This window comes from Brachionichthys hirsutus, chromosome 10 (assembly GCF_040956055.1).
Source record: "Brachionichthys hirsutus isolate HB-005 chromosome 10, CSIRO-AGI_Bhir_v1, whole genome shotgun sequence".
Classification (NCBI taxonomy): Eukaryota; Metazoa; Chordata; class Actinopteri; order Lophiiformes; family Brachionichthyidae; genus Brachionichthys; species Brachionichthys hirsutus.
Window position 1 is genome coordinate 4,995,462 of NC_090906.1, and position 15,682 is coordinate 5,011,143.

The following is a 15,682-nucleotide window of genomic DNA, read 5'->3' on the forward strand; positions in this document are numbered from 1 at the left end:
TCCGTGAGCGCCGTGCTGCTGCTGCTGCTGCTGCTAGGCACCCGGCACCCGGCACCGCCCGAGCGTCGGTGCCTCCGCCGCCGCCATGGGTGGCTCTCTTCTCCCGCTCGTCGTCGTCGTCCTGCTGTCGGCCCGGTCTGCTGTCGGAGAGCCGGCGGGATCCGCTCACGTTGACGCCGCTCCGCCTTCTAAAATAGGCACGAAGACGGTTGTTTCAAGTCTTTCACCGAAGGCCTTTGAAATGCCGCTGACGTTAGCTCGCATTCAGAGGGTTGCTAGCTAGCTAAAAATGACCGAGAACTGATGTTTGTTGTTGTTGTTGTTTTAATTCCAGAGGCCCTTGTTTATTAATGAATGTTTAATGTAAATTATCTTAATAGGTTAACGATAGAACGTCAGATATGACGTCACTGTATAATTGCTGTGCCCGCCTGCCCCTGTAAGTAGACGGGTGGCTGATAGCCTGGGAGCTAAGCTGCATGTGATGCCTTTTATTTATTCACGTTTAACCGGGACGTATTTTCACCTCGTTATTAATTGACTTTGATCCTCCAGCGGTGGTTGGGGCAGGAATAGGAGGCAGCGCCGCAGCCCATTTCCTGCGGCAGCACTTTGGTCCTGAGGTCCAAGTGGACGTGTTCGAGAAAGGAGAGGTCGGAGGTCGTCTCGCCACTGTAACTGTCAATCACCATGACTACGAGTCTGGAGGCTCCATCATTCACTCCCTCAACCTCCACATGCAAGAGTTTGTCAAGCAGCTAGGTTGGTTTGAAAGCACACACACACACACACACACACACACACACACACAGACTTTTTGGACTGGGCTAAACAACATCAAGGTTAAAAGGAGATGTAACTTTCTGTTTAAGCATTGATGGTGGGCATATAGCTTTATCAGAACACTGTTGCACCTCCATCAGACGTAACCTGAGCAGGAAGAGGTGTTTGTGTCCAGTATTAATTACCCGGCCCAAAGCAATCATGCTACAAGAGTGATTCATCTCACTATACATTTTAGGTAGATGTTTAAGTTTGGAATGTTTGCCGCTGTGAAACACAAAGCAGAATTGTATTTTAAAATGCTCTCTGTTCCTCCCTCATTCTGGTTTCCGCAGTGACGCAAAAGTGGGCCGGCACACCGTTACTGTGGGACAGTGAAATATATTCAATGTTAAATTCCTCCCAGGGTGCCTCCGTGTCTTATCGTTTGTGTTGTCGTTTGTCCCTCGAGGCTTAAAGTATCGTCGCAGCGTGGCGGGTAAGACGGCTGTGTTTGATGGCGAGGAGGTCATTCTGGAGGAGACTGATTGGTACCTCCTTGACCTGTCCCGGCTTTGGTGGCGTTACGGCATCAGCTTTATACGTCTGCAGATGTGGGTGGAGGAAATCATGGAGAAATTCATGAGGTAAGAAAGACATGAATCGCCTCTTTGCTGTAGAGATTCGTGGCAGCTGCTCGGTATGAAGATGAGCTTACCGGTAACGGTCTTGTGTGTGTGTGTGTGTGTGTGTGTGTGTGTAATGTAGGATATACAAGTTCCAGGCCCATGGCTACGCCTTCAGTTCAGTAGAGGAACTGCTGGACTCTCTCGGTGGGAGTGCCTTCATCAACATGACCCAAAGACCCCTCTCTGATTCGCTGTTGGAGCTGGGCGTGTCGCAACGCTTCATCGACGAGGTCATAGCGCCCATCATGAGAGTCAACTATGGACAGAACATCAGCATCCCTGCCTTTGTAGGTCAGAGGAGTAGAAGAGGGGCGTGAGAGCGAGTGGGTGATGTGTGAGAAGGAGAGATGAGGAAGACTGGTGCTGAAATGAGAACGAGAGAAGAGGAGATGGGTGTGGAAGGATGAATGGAGGCGAGGAAAGAAAGGTGAGAGGCGAGGATGTGGGCGCCAGAGAACAGGATAGTCTGTAGACAGCTGATAATTGGTGTAGGGCACTTAGCACCATCTGATGGGAGCGTGTGTGTGTGTGTGTGTCTCTCTCTCTCTCTCTCTCTCTCTCTCAGGTGCTGTGTCTTTAGCTGGTGCCCAGAACAGCCTCTGGGCGGTGGAAGGAGGCAACAAGCTAGTGTGTTCTGGCCTGCTGAAGATGGCTAATGCTAACCTGCTGCGAGCACAAGTCAACTCCATCTCCCCAGTCTACTCGGGTACATTTAAAAACGATTTAAAATGATTTCTTTCCCAATCATCTGAATCGCAGGTTGCATGCTTCTAGATTCCGTGGACTGATGTAGGCGGGTTTGTGTTCCGTGTCGTGACGCAGCGTTAATGATTTTAGATGTTTTCCCTGCAGCGGAGGCGCCGCAGTACCAGCTAAGCTACAATGGAACAGCAGGAACGGGATCAGAGCTTTATGACATCGTGGTTTTGGCAACGCCGCTCCAGGAAAGTGTCAAGTCCGGAGTCCATTTCCAAGGATTCACTCCTCCCTTTGACCAGCTCCCTGGAAACTATCACTGCACTGTAGTAACCATCGTCCACGGTTACCTCAACACCTCTTTCTTTGGTTTCCCGGACCCCCGCCTGTTCCCCTTTGCCAGCATCTTGACGAGTGAAAGGCCCGGTCTCTTTTTCAACAGCGTGGCGAGCGTTTGTCCCGTCAACATCTCGGCAGGCTTTCGCCGCAAGCAGCCACAAGAGGCTGGCGTCTATAAAGTGTTCTCGCAACGACCACTGGACAAGGCTCAACTCAAAATGCTCTTCAGGTCAGCCACGTACTTCAGGGTACAAGCACCATAGTGTTGACATGGGATGCAGCTAACTATTTACTGCGTCATCTTGGTCCAGAAAACGATAGAAAGCCCCATCACGACTTCTCAAACTCAATTTACTATCAATTATTATACAAGTATTAATGTCTAGAAAATAGTAACATGTGACTGTTATTTAATCAACAAACATTTTGACAGTCATCAGACTAAAATAATTCCTCTGGATCTGCTGCCGTAAAATGACGTTAAATATGTGAGATGACGGCCATGCTAGCAGTTGTGGCACCGCGGTGTTCTGGGTTAAGTCATTTGCTAGCATGTTGATATTTGAATGTTTTAAATGTTTGCCGCCTTAGCTTCATGCTTTACCATGCAAACGCATGTAAAATAGCTCATAACACAAAGTGCAGCTGGGGCTGCTGGGAATGTCATTCATTTTGGAGACGTTTGCTGATAATCCAAAGAACCGGACAATGAAAGTTTGATGAGATTGTTTTGGTGAAAAGTTAGGAGATCATGAGTGGAACATAAACTGGCAGATGCATATTGTCCTGTTGATTGGCTAATATATATATATATATAAAAAGGCTAGTATAGCTGTAATAAATATCAAATACAATGACGATGCTTTCACGGCAGACTGACCTTCACTGTCCTGCTCAATCCTAGGTCATACTACTCGGTGCAGGTGACGGAGTGGCAGGCCTACCCCCGTTACGGCAGCAGCCACGGGCTGCCGCCTGTGGAGCTCCACCCCAATCTTTACTATCTCAATGGCATCGAGTTGGCCGGCAGTGCAATGGAGATGAGCTCAGTCGCCGCCAAGAATATTGCCCTGCTGGCTTATCATCGCTGGAACAGACAGACGGACATGGTGGGCCAGAGAGATCTGATGCACAGGATCAAGACTGAACTATGACCTCGTCGGCTTGAAAGCAAAAGCAAGCTTCAGAAGTTGCACTGAAATGTGTTCATGTGTGAAAGCGTTGCGGATTGTAGCTCCCAGAGCATCACAGCTGATGTACACTCAGTCTTAGGCTAAATCTGCTCAGGATTCTATGGTTGGAAATACCCATTATAATAAAATACACATTTTTACAGTTTGACTTTTTTTTTTTTTTAGAATGTTTCAGTGTATTCAGAAACACGTCCAAGCAATAGGTTACTATTTTCACTAATCCACCAATAACAATGAGTCAGCATAACATCATGAAGCCAAGGCTAACGTAGAGAAACAAACAGCGTGTAAGTATTAGAATCACCAAACGTCTCTGACAACTTGGCTTTCTGTGCCATTTTCTGTTAGTGATTTCATCAGCATGATAATTCAGCTGCAGGCAGCGTCTCTTTGCTGAGAAAAAAAAAAGAAACATTTCATCAGTCGTCTATCGAGTCAACAGGACTCGCCTTTTATTGAGCTGCCGGTGTCGTGAATGAACTGATTCCTTTATCAGCTGTTCAACACTGATCTGTCCAGGAGACCCGAAACATCTGCACCACTGCTGTTACTGTGAAAGGGGGCTCTGTTGTAAATTAAAATCATCCTATTACTCATGGTAGGGGCCACTGGCACTGATCTCTGCTGCCTCTTTCATCAGACTGTTTCATTGTCCTCTCTTCCTTTTGCTTTTGTTGCACAATCCAGCAGAATGAATTATTTTTTTGTGGGGGGAGTGGAGCCAACAAGATTTCACACTGGAACAAATAAAAGATGGAAAATGTGTGTTGATGCAAATCCTTGTTGGTCTTTAATAAGTTCTGTGATCTGGGAAAATCACATTGAGATGTGTGATGGGGCATTATAAAGGACAAGTGCATGAGAAAATGGCATGCTGATGTGATCACCAGATGTTGGCAGTTGATTATCATAATATTATTTTTTTCATAGTTCTTTAGGACCCTGAGGTTCGATTGAAGTGGATTTCTGGATTAAGAATAACTTGAACTGTTATCAACTAAAGATCACGTGGTTCAAAGGGCTTTGGTTAATTAATAATGTGATTGTGTTCTGCAAAAAAAATGGGTAACGCTTTAATTTGTTGAAATCTGTCTCTAAATACTGAAATAGCAGTGGTAAAATGAAAAATGCTTCTCTTTGGTTTTCTGATGATCTGATCTGACCCGGACATTTATTACATAGCTACTATAAAACCAAGACAATGTGCTTTATTGAGCCATCTGCTGCATCCCAATTCAAAGTTTGCTTTAAAGAAGATTTCACTGGTATTGAACTTTTTTATATTGATTAAATGTTTAGATTTTTAGAGCTTGCAATGACAAAAGCCTAAAGAAATGTTAAAATGTAGTAATCAAAGACAAAAATTTAAGGCATAGAAATGTAGCTCTGAAGTTGAGGGGGTCAACACACATGTCTTCTTATCACACTTTAGTTTTCATGACTCAACTCATGATTTCTCATTCCAGTAAAAGGGGCTGGGGGTTGCCCGGAACAACTACACAGAATTTGGCCTGAGCTCAAATCGAAGATTTTACTATGGAAGTCACATAATGGGAATCAGCCTGCTTATTGTTATCGTTTCTAAGCTGGGATGGTAAGATTTTTGCTCTCAAAAGCAGAAAAAGTCAGCATGAGTTTCACATTTAGATCAAGAAGAGCAAAAAAAAAAGTAAACAGGAAAAAACAAAACACAGAACAGAACTCTCTTCTTGGTTTACCTCAACCTGGGTGACTGAGAACATGCACAGACATTTCACATTTAGATTTAACATGAAATGGATTCATAATGCATTACAAGGGCATAATGTTGCATAAATGTAGTTTTGTAGCCCCATAAAATGTTCACACCCATAATGGAAGAGATCAAAATTGATGTAGCAGAACCAGCAATTTCCAGAGTTTTCCTGTGTTTTCTTTGATTTTCAAAAGTTTGTGTTTACAGTATTTTTGACCACCAACAGCTGAGTGATGATGATGATGAATATATGTATTAGGTAGAATGTTAGAGTACAGGTACAGTCAAACAGTAGCATGTATTACAGTACAAATACAGTCAAACATCCTGTCTAAGAGGAGCATTTCAAAAACAAAAAAGCCCTTGCGGTCTTGTTTCCGTTGAAAGTCCTCAGTACACAAATCATCGACAAATGTGTGTAATACTTTGTTTATAACTGTAGCAGTTAATGTAGGCAAGAGTTATCCTCAAGCAGAAATGAGGACCAGAGTACAGTGGTGTGCTAATGTTAATTCTTCCTTATCAAGTGACATGTTATCAAACTTGGAGCCAAAATAGACTTTATAAAAATACATTCTCAAATGTTTGTACAATACATTTTAAGAGTAGGGAAAAAATAATGAATTACAATCTGCATGTGACCAAAGGAGGGAAAAGTGTGAGTGCATTATTTGAGGGACACCTGATGAAAAAGATCAAATCCAGTTTGTACCCATTTCCTGTACAGCAGTGGTATAAAGTGCTCCTTTGTCTATAGAGGCTGTTTATGCCAGTTTAAGACTTTATTCAATTAACCGGAGCATTGCAAGCTGATTTGATTTTGTGAATAGCTCAGAGGCGTTTACATTCTTTCTTTCTTTTAAATTCAGAAACAAGACTGTAAAGAGAACCAGTCTCCTGTTCTCATTGTTATGCAATTACATTTATTTAATTTACCATTACGCTTTTAGTTTCTGCCATAATAAAAGCAGATGTTGTTCTAATGTTATTACCTATGTCATGTTAAAGTTAATTATAAATAAATTCACAACAAATCATTTCAACACTGTAATGAAACAACGTTTTGTTGACATTCCTTGTGCATCCTCTTGAGCTGACAGATGTCTCAGATCCTCTTCATAATAAAACTCTTGTAAACCCCTTTACTCATGTTTAATGATGTTATGTTTCCTCTGGCCTTTGTTGGTATCTTACATGCTTTGTTGGGAAAAAAAACCTCCACATGGTACCTTTAAATGTATTGTGTGGAGATTTTGATACAATAAAGATACAATAAAGTTAGCAATTTATTATTAATTTATTCTCTCACCAGATTTTCAATCCTGACACAGTGGGACTTGAAAATTGGATCTACTGTACTGAAAATACAGCAAATAAACTCAATAAAATAACAAAAATAACAATAACTTTTTAGTCTATTTTTGGCGTAATAATTGCAAAGAACATTATGTGGTATCTCGAAAAGCTTGTGATCGAACTATACATTTTGCAGGTAAAGATATTGCATCAGATTAAACTGAGAAACGTACACGTTAAATAATTTGTTTTTACCCATTCTCAGAGCTCAGTCCTGATTGGCCCGCTCCCTCACCACGTGGTCCAGCAGTCACGCGCTTTCCAAGAACCCGTCAGGAAGAAGAAAAACAAAACAAACCCGAGAGAGCTGCGGCCGCGCGTGGACTCCATTGAAAAGGGGACCTTGTTATCTCCAGCAGTGGAACGTACACGAGGTCCAACACGGAACAAGACGCATGCGTGGGCGTCCTCAAAGTAAGCAGAAGCGTCGCCTGTCCGTTTTGAGGGAAGTTTACTTTGCAGCGGCTTGGTATTTCCCCGCGGCCGAGGATTAGCTTTGAAGCTAACGGGAGGTCGCTTGTTGTTGTGTGTGTTGAGCTTCAGCTGGGATGAGGAAGGGGGCGGACGGCCATACTGACTGCGAGCTGCGGGTGAAAGAGAAGCCAGAGGCGTTAGTCTTTCTGCAATTAAACGCGTTTAAGGTGTCCCTTATTATGCACCGCAGCCCCCCCCCCCCCCCCCCCCCGAGATCCCGCAGGAAAGGTTTACATGCAAATGTGTCTCTAACTAGCAAACATTACATCATGAACTTGGATTTTTTTTTTTTTAGGTAAGACATTGTCACTCGTGATGTGGCTCAAAAATAACATTCCGCTGTTTTCAGTTATGTCCTTCTATACTTATGTGGATCTTTGTAATTTGTAATCGGGGGGGGGGGGGGTTACGTGTCTTGCACTTGGTCCTGATGGGTTAAAAACTACACTTGTGTAGGGAGATTGGCGTGCACGCTTCTTCTAAACTACTCCAATCATGTTGCACCTCGTACAATATATTCAGGAATGTCTTTATTGCGTCTAGTACAGTAATTCTAAACATGATCGAACTGGGTTTCTGGTCGAGAAACGCCGTAGTGTGTAACTAAAACACCCAACAGTGACTTTCTGCTTGGCAGCCTGCGCTCTCTGAAGGAACACGCCCCCCCCCCACACACACACACATATAACAATTCCGCTGCTGCTGGAACAAACTCGACACAGCCGGACATTTCCATGCGGCGTCAGTCTGATAACGCACCCAAATCGGACCTGTGGTTATATCTTGACCAACTATTTCTTTGGTGTGGATGTTTTTGCCGTAACAACCTGCTTTTCTTTAGTTTATCAGCCCATAAACGTTTGCTTCCGTGTCTCTACTTTTGTATAAATATTAGCAAATGGCACCGATTTGCGTAAACACGCTAAGATTTGCGTTATTGGTCACATTTGACCTAAAATAATAAGATATGTAGGCCACGGACATGTTAGGCCTCTAACTTGTTTATCTTCCGCCTCAACCTAGATTGAAAACGGGCTGTTTATTATGAAGCAGCGGCGCGGTAGTGGCGGTCGTAGCGACCAATCAGGCGTGCCGAGAGGCGGGACGGTATCTCCGCTCGACCAATAGGGAAAATAGGTTACGTGGGTGTTGGCTCCGCGGGTTAGATTGAGGCTTTCCTTTGCTTTGCTGGGATCTGTGATTAGCGTGGAAGCTGTGATGACATGAATGGCTTTATTGGGGGTTCTAATCGTGCTTTTATACCCGTGTGTAAGATGATGATGATGATGAAGATAAGAGATGTAGACGTTTGCGCTCCCGGCGTGCTTCCTTCACAGTACTGATATTGTACTTTGCTGACCTGGAATTTTTTCAGAGAAAAATAAAGCAACTCTTTGATCTCTACTCCAACCTGTAATCGGAAACAATGGAAGCTGCATTCCACCAGTGTGGACATTTAAAAATGGATTGTGAGTGATATTGATTTAGGAACTGATATGTAGAATCAAAATTAAGATATCTGAACGGTTCTAGACGTGTATACGTATACTTTATTAATCCCAAAGGAAATTGCATATAACCTATTGCTCTTATACATACATTCAATATGCACAACATATACATACACTACTAACATAAATACACACATCTAACTTATCATTACACAACTAGCATATGAATACAAAACTAAGATAATTACAGTACTCGCATATAGTTGCACTACTTGCATCTAATACACAACCATGGAGTGGGTGATTGAATCCTGAGTTTTGGAACTGGTTCCAATGCAGAACTCTAAGCAGGACAACTTTAGCTGGAAGTCTATGGAATGGACGGCAGAGAGACTTTGCTGCAGGGAGGAGGAATACTATTAATCCTTAATGGAAACATTTACTGTAATATGCATGAGCGTAAGCCTTCTTTTTGAGCACTAACCAAGTCACACTTTTATTTTGAGCCTGAACACACAGAAAGGAGAGAAACATACCTCAGTCTGTGACTGTTTCTGTTTATCTCAATTCCAGTCAAACATGAATGGACACATTTGAGTCGTTTTAGGCCCTCTGGTCACGTAAATGCTGAACACATCTCTTTGTCATGAATTAAAGTCATGAATGGGACACAATCTTCAATCTGAGAGCGATGATTTTCACAGATGGATGAACTAGTGAGATGCGTGCCCTCATTTAGTGACACGTTGTCCTCACATGTCTTACATAGTGGGCATACATCCAAAAATAAATTTGTGTATTTCCACAGAAAGGTCTCTGTCTATTTTGACACTGGACTTTAGCTCGAGAAAGACGCGTCATATTTTAGCTCGTTTGTGGCTTTCCATTCTGAATTTATATTGCTAACTGTAATCTTGAGAGCCTTGCCACCATGAAAGTATTCTTCTTTGTATATCATTCCAAATTTAATTATATAAACTGCCATTGTTCACAACAGACATTTCAACCTGTCATAGCGGGAAAGTCACAGGTGGAACTAATAACATTAACAGCAGTTCAGCTCCAGAAATGATTGCAGTGCAACACAGCGATCAACAATGTTTAGCGGCACCCATGATTGTCAAGTTGAAATGTCTGCTATGCAAAAGACTTATTAAAAATTTCCCTTCGTGTTTAGAAGTTAGCGGTTTACCGCAGTCGTCCTCGAGGTGCAAAGAAGCATTCCAGAACTGATTAGACTCATAGCTGGACAAGTAGAGGATACTTATTCCTATTCCTGTCTCAAACTTAAAATAATGTGTTCAGTGACACATGCCCAACCATTCCACAAAGTTTCAGTAGAAACAAACCATTTTTTGTTTCATCAATTAGGAATTTTACTCTGTCAGTCATTCACAGTAGGAAAGAAAAAGGTACAATAAATTACAATTATAGTTTTTAATTAAAAAATAATCTCACCATGACAAAATGTGATGAGGATAGGAATGTAGTTGCTAATACTGAGTCAGCAGCCCTGCTGTCTTCTCTGTATTGTGCTCATAAAATAGGTGCATAAACAAATAACGCTATCAATTAGTCATTTATAACCCTAGCTATGATGCACAAACTGCTGCTAGCGAGCAACCATTTGACACATCGTTAGCCTAATAGCAAAATTGCCTGTCGTATGCAATGACTAGTGATAATGGGCAATTATGCTACGAGGCTAACGATATGACAGTTACCAAGAAATACAGACATGCTGAGGGCCTGTGGTTTATTCACCTTTTAAGGGAACTTGCTTCTTTTTTTGGCAAACAGGAGATCATATCCTGCTGATTATCGCCGCAGGAGTCGGGGGCTGTCTGGTACCACTAGTTAACCCCCCCCCCCAACAAAAAGACCAGACTGATTGGCCTACTTGGATCACATCCAATGTTGTGAGGCAGAATATCAGATGTTTTTTCATGATCAATTTGAGTGCAGCACAAGCAAAACTAAACGTTTCCAGTCTTCTATATCTTTATTGCATTTATATTGTTTCTTCTTCTTCCTCTTTCGGCATTTATATTGATTGGCAATGGCATTTAATGAGTTAATGCTGTAGCCCCGGCTGATGCTAGTTGCTGATGCTCAGTAACAAGGAAGGAACTGTTGTGCAAGTTCATTTTGTTCTCATTGTAGACAACCACATCTGTGAACCTGGCTTCCACACAGGAAATCGAACATTTGTAGAGAGTTCATCATGACTGTGCATATCAAAGTCGGTCCTCAAGGGACGCGATAAAGGACTAACGCACATTTTGTGAATTCTGTCAGAAGACATTTGACAGTTTTCCAAATGTGAAGTGCCGGAGTTGAGCGATGCAGCCAAAGCATGTCATAACAGCATAATCAAAAGTCAATTACTGAGAGTGAAGGGAGGGATTTGTTACCCTGACTGGACGGACCAAATCCAGCCAAGCTTTCGGACTCAACTAGAATTCTCCCCCCCCTCCGGGCTTCTGAAATACTGTGTAAGAATGACTTTTGAAAAATTCTGTCCATTTGAGCAGCCTGCGTCTTTAGCATTTCATCTCATTTTAGGAATCACTCTAAGGTTATTCGGTTTGTCATGGTCTTGGGAAAGGAAAAAGCAAATATTTTGGGTTGAAAGTACGTTGTGACCGAGGCCAAGGGAAATCCGAAACACAGGGCTAAAGGAAAAAAGCTACTGCTTCATCACTGAACTCAGACGGATCAAAGCAAAAGAGTATTACGTCTGAGTTTGTCAGGGCTTCCAGGCGCAGTCATAAACATCCAGCTCGACATCGTAGTTTGCCACCTGCTGAGTAGTTGGTTGGATTATTTAGATCTGCTCAAATTTATTCAGCACAGCTTTGCCGGTAGAGGTGAGGATCATCGCAACTCATTTTGTGCACGTTTGTATGATCGCTTTTGATGACAGCCTTCCTGATTCCTTCCACAATAGCAGAGAGTCTCGTTTGATATTGGTGCTAGCTTTGTGTTCAGCCCATTCCCCCATTCTGCTCCGAGTGAAGCCAGACGCCACACATTCAGATATGATAATGATCAGTTTCTATTTCAGAGTCTGAGCTTCCAAACATGCTCTCAGCTCTTAAGAGATTATGTGTGTGTGTGTGTGTGTGTGTGTGTGCATACAATTGGGCTTTATAAAGGTGTTATTTTTAAATCCCTGTTGCGTAGAGTTATGTGCAAATGAGTTTTCTACCACTTCCTGTCTTGATGTGAAGCTAGCATCTGGGGGGCTCAGAGCACAGAGGTGAGAGGTGAGAAGTTCAGAGGAAGTGATGGCGTCGACTGGCCTCAGGGCGGCTGGATCGGTGCATGACTGTGTGTCAGCTGTTTGCCACAGGGCCATGTCTCCATGCAGATTCAATTTTATTTGCTATGCAAAAGCAGCAAAGAGCCAAAGATGAGTGTTTGCTGCAGTCAGTAAGTGGGAGTGAAAGAACAACAAAGCCGCGATGACTGAAATGATGTTAAACTTGAGTTTGAGCTCAGTTTGATCTGGTTTTTATGTTACATTGGTGCTTTGTGAGCATAGTGGGTGACGTTCTGATGGAATGGGAATCGTGCGTCTTTAACGTAATCTGTGAGTTGACGGCTGTCATCAAACAGCAGGAACTGTTGAGCCGAATGGGCCTTCTTCTGCTGGTGATTTCTTCTAGTTGCGTTAAGACAGGTTTTTTTTTAGACATAATACTGCACCTCATTTTCCTTCATATTTCTAAAGCACTTTTTTTTTTTTTTTACAGTGAGCATGGTTCTGCCATCTTTAGTTAATAGCAGTAGCTGGCAAACAGCCTGTAGGCGTATTGCCACCATGACCTGACGGAACAGAATTCTGTCAGGTCGAGGCGACAACTGACAAAGCAATAGTCATATATAGAAATCAGTGTTTACCCTCGCCGAAGGGGAAGCGAGGGTATTGCAATTGGGTGCGTTTGTCTGTCTGTTTGTCTGTCTGCTTGTCTGTCCGAGCGCATAACTCAAAAACTAGGAACCCAATTGACTTGAAAATTTTACACAAGCAAGTGTGTCCTTGGCTCGGTCCCCCCCCGAGAATGGCGTTGATCCGGATCTGGATCCAGATTCTAGAATTATTTTTACATCTGGAATTGTGCCTGTGCTGTAAACTGCCACTTTAAGAGGGAGGGACACGAATGGCATGATGGGAAAAAGAGTCCAGAAGGTGTCTTGTAGTACGTTCCGGAGCAGCAAGCTAGAGCAGGTTTGGCTCCTCTGATCCGGAAGCCCTGTTTACTGTCTCACAAGATCCAATAGTCTTTTGGAGGCGAGGGTCTGCAATCTCTGATTGTCGTTTTCTAGTTTGTTTATATATATAAATGACTATTTCAATATCTATTAGTTGATCCCATCCCTTATTTGAGAACTACGGTTGCTTCAAGCGCTTTGAAAACTGATTGACTGGTTCAATATGTTGACGAAACCAAACCACAATAAAGAGCATTGCATAAATCATTTAGAGGTCGGCAAATATTTACCGATTCATTCACAGGCAGATGTCCCGGCGCTGACAATGAGCAACAACAGCACTCCATGTCAGAGCTGAAAAGAAGAAGTCATTCAGTGTTGATCATCGGTTAATTAGTCACTGTTTGTACAGTTGTAATTATGAGTATTCTAATTAATTTCATGATTGCGTATCATTTTGATGATCGGCTCTTTAATGAGTGTTGCCTCATTTCTACAATTGCCACTTGTTTGAAGTCCTGTTAAACGCCATAGTGAATACCTGGTAGAGAAAGAAAAACATGTCTTCTATTCTTGACTTCTTTATCGTCTGACATAAAGATATTTTCTGGGGTGTCTGTTTCTGCTTAGAATTTATTGCGTATTTAAATTCGGGAGCCTTTTTTTTGGGGGGGGGGGGGGGGGGGGGGATGTTTTATTAAACCGGATACAAAGTTGTAAACTGTTCTGTCTGGTTTTTCTTCTGTCATGTGTGACACACCGTCTTCCTCCTGCTGGCTCCATCCATCCTGCTTTGCCTTAGGCTGACCTCCCAACATTTAAAATAGCTCTTCTAGACTCCGGAGAAGTTTCAATATATATATATATATATATAATTCACAACATAGTTTTAATTAATCCTTTTTGCACTTTGGGGTGTCACATCAAGCATTGTATAGACATGTCATTTATAATGTTGGTCTTTGGGGTGAGTGCTTCTTGGCCGTAGGGATGGATTGGCAGCGAGCCCCGAGCTGCTGTGCTGCATCCGGCTCTGCTCAGGTTTGGTGCTGCAGGAGGAGTTGATGTCAAAGGATCTGTGATGCAACAGTGGCCAGGGTCAAAGGTTATCTACTGATCGTATTTTTGTTTGATCATGCAAACAGGGCCAGATGTTAATTTAACACATTACTAATAGTTTTGCTAGCTTGCAGTCCGTGGTTAAAAAGGTAGCTAAACAAAGCTTTGTTGGGAACATTTCTTCCTGAAAAACATCAAGCTGTTCTTCAGTTTAAAAAGATCAGCTTAAAAAGATCAGTTAACAGATCAGCCTTTTCTTCCCATGAAGTGTTTCATTAGAGAAACGTTAAAAAGTACTTCATTCTTGTGGCAGTGGCTCAGTGAAGCCGTAGGGTTAACGGTTCAAGTCCCAGCCCAGACAAAATATGGAGTGTGGTGCTGGTTGATGGAGAGGGGCCAGTCTACCTCCAGAGCACTGTGCCGGCGGGGTGGTGATGAATTAACCTTCTCAGAGTCAGCACAGAGAGCACGAGGATATATTGATCGTTTAAACACGACAGCTGCTCTACGAGATAATGAAAGCAGCAGCATCTGGCTGAAGAACATTGATAAATAAGGACGATAATGGATTTGATGAGTGAAGTTTCGTAGTTTTAAATTGTGCGGAATGCTGTTGTTCACCTGCAAGCGCCGGCATCCTCCAGCAGTTCCTGAGATGATAAATTATCTCACTGGCTGTTTGCATTTTATTAGCTGAAGAGGAATATGTTTCCCTCAGGAGTTGGCAAAGACATAACAGATCTAAGAGAGAATGAATCCTGGCCTTCCATTACCAAGGAGCCAGAAACAGGATTGCTTATGAATGATAGTTGTTGCTTCTGGCTGTGTAGGAAGGTGCTGTTTGCCAACAAGTTCATCATATTGGCTATAATGTTACGGTGATCAAATACCAACAAAGACCAAAGGAAAAAAATATGACGGCATATTTTCTAAAACTGTGCAAACATAAAGTTTCTGTATCGCCTAAGACTAGCCATCTAAATTCTTGTTTCCTTTTTTATTTTATTTTTTTTATTCAAACACTTATTTGCCAAATGTTTAGGGAAAATAATAATTACCAAACCTCCTATTCGCTTGTAGTAATGGTGTGCGATACTACAGATTTCCCCTCCGATCCGATACCGATTACATTCAGGCTGATATCGATCCGATATCGATATTTTGTATCGGTGTGCGTATATATATGTTATTTTTCACCATATACCGGGATACGGTGAAAAAAGTAGTGCATTTCAAAACATTACTTCATAATGCTTAATCTGATGTAGTTTTAACTGTGTATATCGTCTCTGTTGCCCTGATTGGCACAGGAAACACAAAAAACTCTGCAGCTATGTTTGTACTTGCATATTACTGTAGGATTATGTCTTTGTTTCCCCTTCTTTTCATTCTAATGCATCATCTCTGTTTTTACCACAGACCTGACGCAGACAGAAAACCATATCAGACCAGACCCGGTTGAGCCCAGCTTCTGATTCCCTCACCCTCCATCCCTGCAGCGTTTGCAGCTTGCAGCGCTGGTCAATCATTTCATTTAGCATTCATTTACTGTGCGGAACGTACAACCCCACTCGACCACCACTGGGGCCGGACAAGGGGCCCAGAGGTTGTCCCCGCTGGAGCTCTGAGCTGGGCCTGGCAATGCCTCAGGTAAGAGCAATGACATCACTTTCACGCAGACAGGTGTCCCTCCGACACAGGCCTGGACAG

General features: G+C 42.7%; 1 protein-coding gene across 1 annotated transcript; it reads left to right on the top strand.

The window, feature by feature from the left end:
- Positions 1–27: 27 nt before the first annotated feature.
- On the top strand, positions 28–4,644 carry LOC137900487 (prenylcysteine oxidase-like). The gene is made up of 7 exons (XM_068744580.1): positions 28–197; positions 556–762; positions 1,235–1,409; positions 1,531–1,742; positions 2,017–2,157; positions 2,304–2,715; positions 3,391–4,644. The coding sequence occupies exons 1-7, from the start codon at positions 86–88 to the stop codon at positions 3,638–3,640; spliced, it is 1,509 nt and encodes a 502-aa protein (XP_068600681.1). The 5' UTR covers positions 28–85; the 3' UTR covers positions 3,641–4,644.
- Positions 4,645–15,682: the final 11,038 nt, after the last annotated feature.

Coding starts and splice junctions, on each gene's coding strand:
- LOC137900487 (XM_068744580.1), top strand. CDS start 86: ATGGGTGGCTCTCTTCTCCCGCTCGTCGTCGTCGTCCTGCTGTCGGCC. Junction 763..1,234: donor AGAGTTTGTCAAGCAGCTAG/GTTGGTTTGAAA, acceptor TTGTCCCTCGAG/GCTTAAAGTATCGTCGCAGC. Junction 1,410..1,530: donor ATCATGGAGAAATTCATGAG/GTAAGAAAGACA, acceptor TGTGTAATGTAG/GATATACAAGTTCCAGGCCC.